Below are 12,753 nucleotides of genomic sequence, written 5' to 3' on the forward strand. Positions count from 1 at the left end.
AAATTCTTTACTTTTCGTCCCCAAACTTTCATCCGTTAATTTTATTACATACACCATTATATAATAAATCGACAAGGCAACAAAACATGCGGTAGCTAGCAATCTTCTTCTTCTTTTTTTTTTTTTTTTTTCTTCATAAGCAAAATTTGAAGAAACAGTTAATTTTGACAATATCTCCAGAAAATAATTGAAAATATAAATGAATTGATGTTGTAACTGGATCATAGTTCAAGCAGATGAACTATTTTAGAAATTGGGTGGGCTATTCCTGTTTTCATTACTTGCCAATCTACTTTATATTAGCAAATTATGAATTCAGGATAACATCAAAAAGAATATTAAAGATGGCTGCAGAGCTTCAACGCCCAGCTTACAGAAAAATGCCCTCCAAATGAAAGAAAATGAAAGGTCAATGAAGCCTTATTTCTCATGAACAAGGGGGCTGTAAACTGGGAACCACATACTGCGTGAGACGTATTCCACCGTCTCCTCCTGCATCCACAATCAAGATTAACAAAATAATAATAAGATGAGACATTGTTTTCACAGCAGCTACACGAGAAACGCTCATAAACAACCATTTATATTATGTTCAAAACACTAGTTAATATCCATGTGCCATTCTTTTTACACTTTAAGTTCTAAGTACTCATAATTAGCAAAGATAAAAAAAAAAAAAAAAGAGAAAAAGATTTTACAGTCATGCTACTATATTTAATGCTCTTAAGGTCATTCAGAGACCCGTCAATCATTCAAAAATTAATGCTCACTTGGGAATATTTAATGTTATTTCCCATTTTTTTTTTCATTTAAAAGGAAGCTGCTGCATTTTCCTTTCCACAAAGAAGGTAACATACCTTGGACATGTTATTGAGCTCTCTGGGGCCCACATCACCGTGTCCTTCTGCCAAACCTTCTGCAACAGCTGCTCGCAGAACAGCAGCACCAACCTCAGCCGTAATGCATCGAATACTGCAATATGCAAAAATATGGATTCAATCTACAAGAAAAAACACCCACAGAGAGAGAGATAGATTGACATTTCACGATGAACTTCCAACCAAAGCAAGATAAAATATGCCAACATCCATTTTCCTTCTGCCCACCATGACTTATTAAATGTTTCATTACCTCCTTATATGCCTGGAAGTCATGAGAAGGGATACTATGATAAACAATTATCATTAAATCCCATCAATTGGGTTGCCCGACTTTGGTGGCTTAATAGAAATTTTACCAAAAATGTAAATGACCTCATTTGAAATGAAATTCATAATTAAATGATTTGTGGACACATAAAAGATGAAAAAAAAAAAGAACAACAACTCAAAATTATGACCAGAAGCCAAATGTTTCATGAAATTTTGCAGCTTTCTTCATCATATTTTATTACATTTTGGTAGGATCAACGGTGCCTGTGTCTTTGGTGGTGAAGGTAGAATTAGTGGTGCTGTAATGATAGCAATGGTAGTTGCCATAGTAGTACCAGTATCATAGAAAGGGAATGGTTTTGGAGGTAAAGGTAGTATGCACAGAGCTGGAAGTATTACCTACTAACGGATGGATATAATTTGCCCTTCTGGATTTCCTCATCTGTGATGTAAGATGCAAGGCTGTAAAAATAATATCATGTCAGCAATTCATGGCTGAATAAAGTCTTCAGGCCTTGTGTTCTTATTAAAAAACAGAAAGCATATCTGGGAACCAATCCTTTTCACTAGAGAGATACAATAGTGAGCACTATAAAAAATTTTGTCCACGAGCAAGATGCTTGTTTTAGATAGCTAGGAGATATTTTCAATATAAGACGTGTTTGAGAAACATGATGGAACACAAACTGCTACAGTCCATCTAAGTTGCCCTCAGTTCCAAAAAAACAATTTGCATAATTAATCAAGATACAATACAGTAATGCACAAGGATAGAGGATTGAAACCATAATATTCACATCTAATCAATAGAAGATTGGCACATCCAAACCTGTAGGGACTAGGGAGTATATTAACAACATAGAAGAAAAAGGGCCCACAAGAAAAATATATCCCATGGTAGAATTTCATGAATAATACGAAATTCCAAGGCAGGAATCATGATGAATCAGAGGTCACTAATTCCAACATTTTCCTAAGCTTTCTTGAGATACGATTATAATTCTCTCAATTAAAAATACAATAATGGTTCATTAGATCAAGAAAGCAAGCAGCAAGTTATAAATTGCATACCATTCTGCAGCTGCTTGCAACATCTCATCTGTTATAAAACGGGCACCTGAGAGAAGAGTTCCCAAACCAATCCTGACAACGGCAACAAAATATGCATAAATGTCAGTTTAAGCATAAATGATTGAGTTCAAAAATAAATGTTTAGGGGAATACAAACCCAGGAAACAGATACATATTATTTGCTTGATTCACATGCCCTACTTTCCCATTCCCTGCAAACACATGTATGACAATTTTCTCAATAAAGAATCCTGATAACTGCTTTCATCATATGGTGTCAATGTATTTCCAAACAACATAAACATCACCAAGATATAATACCAAGATCAACATTTTTGAACGGGCTCCCACTTGCAAAAACAATGTTTTCTCCCGCATGTTTGAAAGCATCAGCAGCAGTGCATTCAGCTGTTCAAGAGAATACAAAGACAATTTCAAAAACAAGATGCTGTTGTAAATTACGGAATCTTGCAGGATTCACCAAAACAAACCATTCATTGTGGGGTTTGACATAGCAAAAATTGCAGGTTTAGTTGAATCAGATTCTCGCATGGCCTTGAGCACCTGATTCATATTCCAAGAAAAAAAATTTATCAAACAAAATCAGGTAAATGTAAAAGTACGAACTTAAATTAAATCAAAATGTCTAGAAAACAAGTAGTTAATGGCAATCAAAATTAGTTTCAAAAACTAATCAGACTGATGCACCCATGCTTCCGTCTTAGCACCAAATTTAGTAACTTCCATGCATTTGCATTTATTTCTCAACAACTAAAGTTCTCCACTTTCAAGAAAACAATAAGCCTAAAAGCATTACATGGCTTTGTTTAGGATTGTATTTGGGAAGCCAAAAAAAAAGCTTTTTTTGGAAAACACCATATTAATATTGGAAAAAGTCATTTAGTTGTCTGGATATTTCATGATTCAAACATATCTGTTGACTTATTTGCTAATCCTAATTGATTCTAGGGATTTGATTTGATTAGGATCCTTAATTATCTCTGTAATTATTATTTGATTATTTGCTTCCTATTTAGATATGATTCTTTGTGTATAAATAGCCATGTAGACATATTGTATAAATCAAGAGAGTGAAATACAAGAATACTCAATATTCTTCCAAAAATCTTCATGGTATCAGAGCCTTTTTCCTGATTTTTTGGGTTCAAATTCAATTTTTCCTCTTCAGGGTTTCAAAACCCTAAATTTACTTTTTTGGTACTAACCCATTTAGGAGCCCTTCACTCTCTCACCGCCGGCACCAGAAGAACCGCCGGACTGCCGCCGGCCGATCGACCAGCCCCGACGCCGGAAAAGCTTGCGCGTGAGGCTCACGCGCCACCTCTTCCCGGCGCGTGACCCGGCGCTTCCCGGCGCGTGACCCATCATCTGCCACTGCTTTGCTGCTCCGATCACTCCGGCGACGATTCCGATCATCTTTCCGGCCTTCCCGTGCTGCTACCCGGTCCTTTTGGTGAATCGATTGGGCTCTCTTGTGTGTACACCCTTGAATACCTCCTATTCTGTCACCGTTTATAAACCCTTACCATGACAGAAGGTAAAAGGGTGTCAATGGCAGAAGGTAAAAGGGTGTCGATAGCAGAAGGTACAAGAATCTCGATTCCTAACTCTGATTCCTCATTCTTTAGTGCCACATCTGACGTTGTAAAGTCAGGTAATACTTCATCTCTCCATAATATTCCATGGATTATCGATTCTGGTGCGAATAGACACATGACAGGTTCGTCTAAAGGCCTTCTCAATTATTTTCCTTCCCTAACCAAAGATAGTGTCAAAATTGCTGATGGCTCTTTTACTCCCATATCCGGAACAGGTTCTGTTATTTGCACATCCAATATTAAATTATCATCTGTCCTCCATGTTCCCCACTTTCCTGTCAACCTTTTATCTGTTAGTGCTATCACCAATGCCCTTAATTGTAAAATTGAATTCTTTCCTGATCATTGTGTTATTCAGGATCTTCACACAGGAAAGAGGATTGGCAATGGTAGACTGCATGATGGCTTATATATGTTGGAGGGTGATCCAGGTTCTTCGATATCTCAAGCCTGTTTTGGAGAAAATAAAGATGTCAATCAGGAAATAATACAGTGGCACAGACGGTTAGGACATCCATCATTCTTTGCCTTAGAAAAACTTTATCCTAATTTGTTTGCTAGAACTCAGTTTGATTCTCTATTTTGTGATGCTTGTGAGTATGCTAAACACACTAGAACATCCTATCCTTTGAGTCATAATAAAAGTCAAATTCCTTTTGCGACTATTCATTCTAATGTTTGGGGGCCTACTCAAACTGTCTCATTGTCTGGTAATCGATGGTTTGTCACCTTTATTGATTGTTGTACTCGAATGACTTGGGTCTATTTGATTAAAGCTAAAAGTGATGTCTTTTCTTGTTTTCAATCCTTTCATAAGATGGTTTGTACTCAATTTAATACTAAGGTGAAAATTTTGAGAACTGACAATGGAAGAGAATACATGGATAGTAGCTTTTCTGCTTATTTGGAGAATAATGGGATAATACACCAGACTAGTTGTCCTTATACTAGTGCTCAAAATGGCGTTGCTGAGAGGAAAAATAGGCATCTATTGGAGGTAGCTCGATCTCTTATGTTCACCATGAATCTACCCAAAGCATATTGGGGAGATGCAATTCTTGCATCTGCTTATCTTATCAATAGAATGCCTCTCAAGAACCTTGACTTTATGAGTCCTTTAGCGGTTTTACAAGGGAAGAATTCATACGTTGTTCCACCAAAAGTATTTGGGTGTGTTTGCTTTGTCCATACTAGGACGGCAGGAAAACTGGATCCCAAGGCCCTTAAATGTGTGTTTGTTGGATATTCTCCAACACAGAAAGGATACAAGTGTTATCATCCTCCCTCTAGGAAATACTTCGTTAGTATGGATGTTACCTTCCGAGAAACTGAACCCTACTTCAGTACCAACCCCTCACCTCTTCAGGGGGAGAATAATGAGCAAAAAGAGGTGATCCCGAATTCTGTGATTTTGAGTGATATGGTTCAACCAGAAAGTTTGAGTTCTAGTAGACAGGGGGAGATGTCCAATCAGGGAGAGAGAACTGGTCGTTTGGACAAGCCAGATTTGAGAAGGTATTCAAGGAGAGACAAGGCAGAAGAAGCCATTATGCAGTCTACTCAGAGTCAAGAATCTTCTCCTGGTGAGTTACCTAGTCATGAATCTTCTTCTGGTGAGTTACCCACAACTCTTTCTTCTGGTGAGTTACCCACAACTCTTGAATGTTTCAATGACTTAGATAAACCTATTGCACAAAGAAAAGGGGTCAGATCTTGCACTAAACACCCTATTTCTAACTTTGTTTCTTATGAATCTTTATCACCTTCCTATAGAGCCTTTGCCTTGTCTATTTCCTCTGTGTCTATTCCACAGGATTGGAAGAAAGCTCTTGCAGATCCTAAATGGAAGAAAGCAATGATTGAAGAGATGAAAGCATTGGCTAAAAATGAAACTTGGGAGCTTGTCACTCTTCCACCTGAGAAGAAACTCGTTGGCTGTAAATGGGTATTCACAGTGAAACATAAAGCTGATGGCACAATTGAACGATTTAAGGCCAGATTGGTTGCTAAAGGTTTCACCCAAACCTATGGAGTGGATTATCAAGAGACATTTGCCCCAGTTGCAAAAATGAATTCAATCAGAGTTCTGTTATCTTGCGCGGCCAACTTGGACTGGGACTTGCAACAGTTTGATGTGAAGAATGCTTTCCTCCATGGAGATTTAGAGGAAGAAGTATTCATGGAAATTCCTCCTGGGTTCGCTGATGAGAAGACACAAGGAAAGGTGTGCAAGTTAAAAAAGGCTTTGTATGGGCTAAAACAATCTCCCAGAGCTTGGTTTGACAGGTTTAGCAGAGCCATGATGTCCTTCGGTTACCAACAAAGCAATGCTGATCACACTCTGTTTATCAAACATCATAAGGGTAAGATCACCCTTCTTATTGTGTATGTTGATGATATAGTGGTGACAGGTGATGACAAAGAGGAAATGGCTCAACTAAAGAGGTTGTTAGCTCAGGAATTTGAAATCAAAGATCTGGGAAAACTGCAATATTTTCTAGGTATCGAGGTGGCCAGATCAGAAAAAGGAATTTTCATCTCTCAAAGAAAGTATATTCTGGATCTTTTGAAAGAAACTGGTATGATGGGGTGTAAGCCAGCAGAATCTCCCATTGAAAGTAACCACAAGCTGAAAGCAGGAACTGGTGAGTCCGTGGATATTGGAAGATATCAGAGATTGGTAGGAAGGTTGATTTATCTCTCACACACTCGACCGGATATAGCCTATGCTGTTAGCTTAGTCAGCCAATTCATGCATGACCCTCGCGAGACTCATATGCAAGCTGTACTTCGCATCTTGAGATACCTAAAGTCTGCGCCAGGGAAAGGGCTTCTTTATTCCAAACATGGTCATCTCCGAATTGAAAGTTTTACAGATGCAGATTGGGCAGGATCTCTCGATGACAGGAGATCCACATCTGGCTACTGCACAGTTGTGGGGGGAAACCTTGTCACTTGGAGGAGCAAAAAACAAAGTGCTGTTGCTCGGTCAAGTGCGGAAGCAGAATACAGAGCAATGGCCCAAGGAGTGTGTGAACTCTTATGGTTGCAGAAGTTATTGGAAGAGTTGAGATTGTCCGAGAGAGACAAGATAACCTTGTATTGTGACAATAAAGCTGCTATAAGTATAGCACAAAACCCAGTCCAACATGACCGAACGAAGCACATTGAAATTGATCGGCACTTCATTAAAGAAAAATTAACAGACGGTGTCTTGAGCCTAGTTCATGTGACTTCTACTGAGCAACTTGCGGATGTGTTTACTAAAGGGCTTAACAACAAGATCTATCATAATCTGATTTGCAAGTTGGGCATGTGTGACATCTTTGCACCAACTTGAGGGGGAGTGTTGACTTATTTGCTAATCCTAATTGATTCTAGGGATTTGATTTGATTAGGATCCTTAATTATCTCTGTAATTATTATTTGATTATTTGCTTCCTATTTAGATATGATTCTTTGTGTATAAATAGCCATGTAGACATATTGTATAAATCAAGAGAGTGAAATACAAGAATACTCAATATTCTTCCAAAAATCTTCAATATCAAATTTTAACTTATTAATTTTTAATACCATCTAAATAAAATATTCGAGGAATTTTTTCCCTCAACAACAATAACAATAGGCTCTAAGGTAACATTATGGTATGGCAACTAATATTGCTCAAACATCATAGCAACATGTACATTCAAAAAATTAGATAAGTGGAGCTCAAGAAATAGTGCAGAATCACAACTATTTGTAGCAACATTTTTTTTTCTTTTAGCCACTTTCACCGAATAACTACTTGAGAAGAAATGAAATCACAAAGCATGAATAAGGGTTTTACCTCCTCATTGAAAATACCACCAACTCCAGACAAACCAAGAAGCACATGGGGCTTTAACTTTTTAACCTGAATATCAATTAGCTCTCAGCAAGCAGAACACTTACAACTATAAAATGAGCATGCAGATTCACAAATAAAAAATACGACTCTAAAGTCAAGTGGTTCAAACTAATGTCTTTTTGGGCCAGAAAATATTGTTCTTGTAAGCATTAGGGTGAGTAAAGGGCCCTAGAAGTCTTACCACTTCAACAAGGCTAGCTCCCTCCCTAAGCCCCTCAACATCTTTCAAGTCTTTAGCAAATGGGGCTGCTGCCGGATCAATATTTCTCCTCTCTTTAGTGATGAGACCCTTCATTAGAGAAAATAATAATATAAATAATCATTATAACAACAATAAAAAAATATTTCAGAAAAGTAAAATGCACAAAGAGAAAATAAATGATAACAGAAGACAATCTCATGACATGCATATGAAATGAGGTACAAGATGATAACATAGGTTCCCACAAGCAACCACTTACCTATAATACAGTTAGTATGAATACAGGTTAAAGAACATCACTGGTTAAGTTGATCATCTAGAAATTCCTCAGATATGTTATTCATATATTATCAAGGATAAGGCACCTGCTCCATGTTAGGAAGTCAAAAGCATAGAACCTTACATCTTTATCAAGTAGGAAAAATTGATTCTTTACAGTTCCTTCATTATCCCCAGACATCCTTGAAACAGCCTGTATAGCCATATTCAGGACACCAAGCCCTGCACTGTAAGGGTTAAAAGAAATGAACAAATTAGCATATGCAAATAACAGAATTTATATGCCAGCCCATAATTCACATCATCAGAATTGATCTTTTGCAAGTACCTCCCAGCACCCACTACAACTATCTTTTGGTTCACAAAGTCAGACAACGGTCGACCTTGGGCTCTCACAGTCCCTAGCAATCCCGCAAGTGCAACACCAGCAGTTCCCTGTAAGTCACAAAGTCACATCGGCCATAACTGCAGAGGCACTCATTATAGATTGTGGCCAAATGCATTACAATACATGCAATCTAGCAATATAACACAGCTGTACTCACCTGTATATCATCATTAAACATGCAAAATCTTTTACGATATCTTTGCAGCGTTTCAAATGCCCACTTCATTTGAAAATCCTCAAACTGATAAGATTATCCAAACCACCAAGTTATGGCATGACAAAAACTATATACAAACACAAAAGCAAATGCTTCTTTTAAAATAAATAAACCTGTACAACGGCCTTGGGCCAACGTGAGAAAACAGCTTCCATGAACTCATCAACAATAGATAGATACTCTTCCCCTTCCAGCCTAGGCTGTCGAAGTCCTAAATCTGTCAAACAGAGTCATACGAAAACAATAATTCATCAGGAAGAAACAGTTTCCTAGCTCTTAGTTTATCTACTTATTCTCCAAGGAAACAAGAAAAAAAAATTAAACAATAAACCAGCATGTAAAGTTTTACTCACAAAGACGATCCTCAAGTAGCTTTTGATTGTTTGTACCAACATCCAGCATAACTGGTAGCACCTGATACACATAGATATAGGTGAATAATAGAAGTGATCACCTAATCAGTAGGTAAATGAAGAATATGTAAAAAAGAGAAAAGTTGAAGAGTTAAAAAAGAGCTTCAAAGTTGAAATAGACTCCAATTTTTCCGAGTTTTACTACCATACAAATCTTCAGAGTTTTATGGCCATATTTTCAGGGAACTCACTTGCAATACTTATTTATTCAAGTATGACACATAAGAAGAAATTATCGAAAAACTCTGCTTGTACAATTTTAGATATAGCTAAATAAGAAACTGCAGGGAACTGTCCTTACACATCATAGCTAATGGCACATTATTTTATAGGCATAGTGCATCTCTTGTGTCAGCTGTGTATACACTAATACATATGAAAGGTGAATAGCATGAATATTTCATGCATAAATACACATACAAAGGAGAGAGAGAGAGAGAGAGAGAGGGTTACATACTCTCTGGGGGTTGAAACCAGCAGCAGCAACGTACATATCAAGCTTTCCAATGGGTATACCTATTCCTTGAACACCAAGGTCCCCCAGGCCAAGAATACGACTTCCATCTGTTAGGACTATCATGTCCACCTGCAACATAAAGAAAAAAAAATAAGCCCATTGTATCACAAGTGTGAGTAGGTCACCATCTTTACTACACTGTGGATAGCGTTGTTCCTAATTAATAGCATGGCACACCATCCACAGGTCGCTCAAAATGTATGGAAAAACAAAATCCTCCAATGAGGAAAACATGGTGACCTTGGGAAACTTGACTCAAAGTAAAACATATAAATTTAGCATTTTAATCCATGATGAAAAAGACAATGGACAATTGGGAAAAGATGATTCTATTCAATTCAATTCTTTAGTGCTTTTTATTTTTTTGGAATTTAGGCAAGCCTATATATCAAATTCTTGAATTTGCTGATCCTCAGGCAGATTTTATATGCTAAGGGAATGTGTCAACTTCTCTAACAGAACACTGTTTCTATCACTCAAGACAAATCGTGTGAAATGAATAGAGTACCAAAACATAATATTAAAGAGTAAAAGTGCTTATAAATTTCAACAAGGGAGAACGAGAGATAAACAAAAGGGAAATGGCATTTGCTCTACACCACTCAGTATTGGTTCATAGCACACCTGTTGAGCTGGCCAGTTATAAATCATTGACATCATCTCTCCTTTATCCTTTGCACTAAAATACATTCCACGAGGACGTCTAAATAGGCCTGAATAATTTTGGCATACCAATCCTACAGTTGGAGTGTATATTATAGGAGCAAAATCCTCGATGTTGTCAATAAGGACCTGGCAAGGAAAGTACCTGAGTCACTCTAGTGTACAATACTGATAATATATTCAGGCTTCAATTTTCCACAGAACTTACTCGATAGTATAATGTCTCATTCCTATCATGAAGTCTATTCAAGATCCTCCATTTTGCTAAGGATACAACACCATCTGGTTGTCCCTGAGTATTCTTTTCCAGCGATCCATATGACTCCACTAAAAATTCAAGTTAACATGCAGAATATGCCAAATGACTAAAAGCACGTATATAAAATAAAAATATAAAGGCAAAAAATATGATGCAGAAAAAAAAAAAGATTTGACAAGTGTGATTAGCACAATATTTGAGCAAGAAGTAAATAATAGCTTCAAGAAGGTAGAAAGCAACTTACTAAAACGAGCATATTGCTGCTCAAACGATATAACACGAGGTGGAAGGAGGCCTCGCAGCCCCAGTCGATCTCTTTCAGTCAAAGGAAACCCAGTATCCTGAAAGAGAGAAAGAGAGAGAGAAGAAAGAAGGCTTGGCAAGATTAGCACATATAAACGTGCATCTTTCTGCGTGAATGGGTATCATTTTGCCAGGTCAAAATAAGATGTAGCTCAAACGATACATGTAGCACACACAACTAGTCCAAAAACAAGCTTCTCCAATACAATCGTCAAAGTCAGTGATCAATGCAGACACTTGAAACATTTAAAGCACAAGTTATATTATTGTGGGTAATTATCCCTATGCACAAAACAGAGAAAATTTTTAAAATCAACAATATGAAATATATGTTGCCGTTTAGAACTCGAATTACCAGCCAAGATTTCAAATCAATTGCCGTTTAATTCCAAAGTCTTATGATAGATATATAACAATAGTAGAGCAATCTCTATTACAATTCTATCATCCTATATAATATTACACTCAACAGAATATCCAATTCAGAAAACTTGTAAACAACTGGCATAGAAATGTCTCTCAGACCACACAGAATACGACAATAATCATCAATTGAACTCCTCTTGTCTTTGTAGCATCTGTACGAACAATGTTAAACCAATTATTTGGCCAGCATAAGAACAAGAAGCAAACCGGAAGCAAAGGAACAACCACTTTGAAACAGTACTAAACTCATAAGCTAAACATCAAAAGAACTGACGTAACAATGCAAACCTTATTGAACCAAGGATCATGGAGAATATCAGCGCCACGCTTGTGAACAATACATGGACCAGGTATCGCCGTCGAGAACCACCGTGATCGGCGGAAACTGGAAGCCGCAACTCGCGCAAGTTTCCACATTTCGTGCTCTAAAATCGAAGATCTCACCAAACGAAAACTCCAAACAAATAAAAAAAATCAATCCAGAAAATCCACTTCACAGCATATTAAACCACGTAGACTCTCCCGCAAACGGAGATCAGAGAGCCAAGTGATTAATGTGTAACAACGAGTCCACCCCCGCTTCTATTTATAGGTAGCTCTCTTTATTTTATTTATTTATTGTTGTTATTTTTAAAGTTTCCCTTGGCTGCTCCAGGGTGCTGTTTGTGTGAAGGTAGAAACAGTTGAAGCTGTTGAGACTTGACAGGAGCTGCCCGAAGTACCCACGGGGTGTTGCAGGACTGAGGCTTGCAAGAGAAGAGCCGGGGAGAGGGCGTGGCATCCGTTGCCCGGAGAAATTACGGGCAACGAGGTATGAGAATAAAGAATACGAATTGGTAGAGTTGCCTGAGAAACGAGTCGCCACGTGGATGATCGTTGCTTCGAAGGGCAAATAAATGAACACTTCCTCATACCCGTGTGCTAAGATTTATAAAATATTATATTTAAGTAAATTTATGAAGTAAAGTTGAATATCATATGTATTTTAATTTTTGTGTCTCTCTCAACATTTTTAATGGAAAGAGAATAAAATGATTACTTTTACTTTTAATTTTTATAATGGTAGTTGGAATGTCATGCTGTGGAATAAAGGCTGAAGAGCCGAATTAAGTTTGAGGTCCAAATCTTTCATATTGTTGTCATTGGAATTAAGTTCGAAATGGGATATGAATTTGATTGGATTAAATTAAAAAATTATCAATGTTAAAGGGTTCAAATTAAATAAAAATCAGAACTGAAGGGTTGAGTTTGATATCTTTTTCTCAGTTTTTAAATAAATTGAAATTAAAGTTCATTTCTTATTTCGTTGAATTGAATAAAATTAATTTATAATTAAGAAAAAAGATTTTATTT

At 37.1% G+C, this 12,753-nt stretch overlaps 1 protein-coding gene across 1 annotated transcript; it reads right to left on the reverse strand.

Annotated features, from left to right (window-relative positions):
• Nucleotides 1-11: 11 nt before the first annotated feature.
• LOC110614540 (NAD-dependent malic enzyme 59 kDa isoform, mitochondrial) lies at nt 12-12,306 on the reverse strand. Its single transcript, XM_021756100.2, has 19 exons — nt 11,689-12,306; nt 10,916-11,012; nt 10,621-10,739; nt 10,374-10,541; nt 9,690-9,818; nt 9,173-9,233; nt 8,933-9,036; nt 8,760-8,843; nt 8,543-8,649; nt 8,339-8,441; nt 7,915-8,022; nt 7,674-7,739; nt 2,714-2,786; nt 2,544-2,630; nt 2,380-2,434; nt 2,223-2,294; nt 1,551-1,613; nt 858-972; nt 12-492 (listed from the first exon to the last, which is right to left on the reverse strand). The coding sequence occupies exons 1-19, from the start codon at nt 11,815-11,817 to the stop codon at nt 421-423; spliced, it is 1,812 nt and encodes a 603-aa protein (XP_021611792.1). The 5' UTR covers nt 11,818-12,306; the 3' UTR covers nt 12-420.
• Between the last annotated feature and the right edge of the window lie 447 nt (nt 12,307-12,753).

Source organism: Manihot esculenta, chromosome 5, assembly GCF_001659605.2.
Source record: "Manihot esculenta cultivar AM560-2 chromosome 5, M.esculenta_v8, whole genome shotgun sequence".
NCBI lineage: Eukaryota > Viridiplantae > Streptophyta > Magnoliopsida > Malpighiales > Euphorbiaceae > Manihot > Manihot esculenta.

What these genes read in the sequence shown, in the direction of transcription:
- LOC110614540 (XM_021756100.2), bottom strand. Translation starts at nt 11,817, where the DNA reads ATGTGGAAACTTGCGCGAGTTGCGGCTTCCAGTTTCCGCCGATCACGG. An exon ending in GAGCTAGCCTTGTTGAAGTG is followed by an intron (nt 7,740 to 7,914) that starts GTAAGACTTCTA and finishes ATTGATATTCAG; the next exon opens with GTTAAAAAGTTAAAGCCCCA. An exon ending in TTATATCCATCCGTTAGTAG is followed by an intron (nt 973 to 1,550) that starts GTAATACTTCCA and finishes TGCATATTGCAG; the next exon opens with TATTCGATGCATTACGGCTG.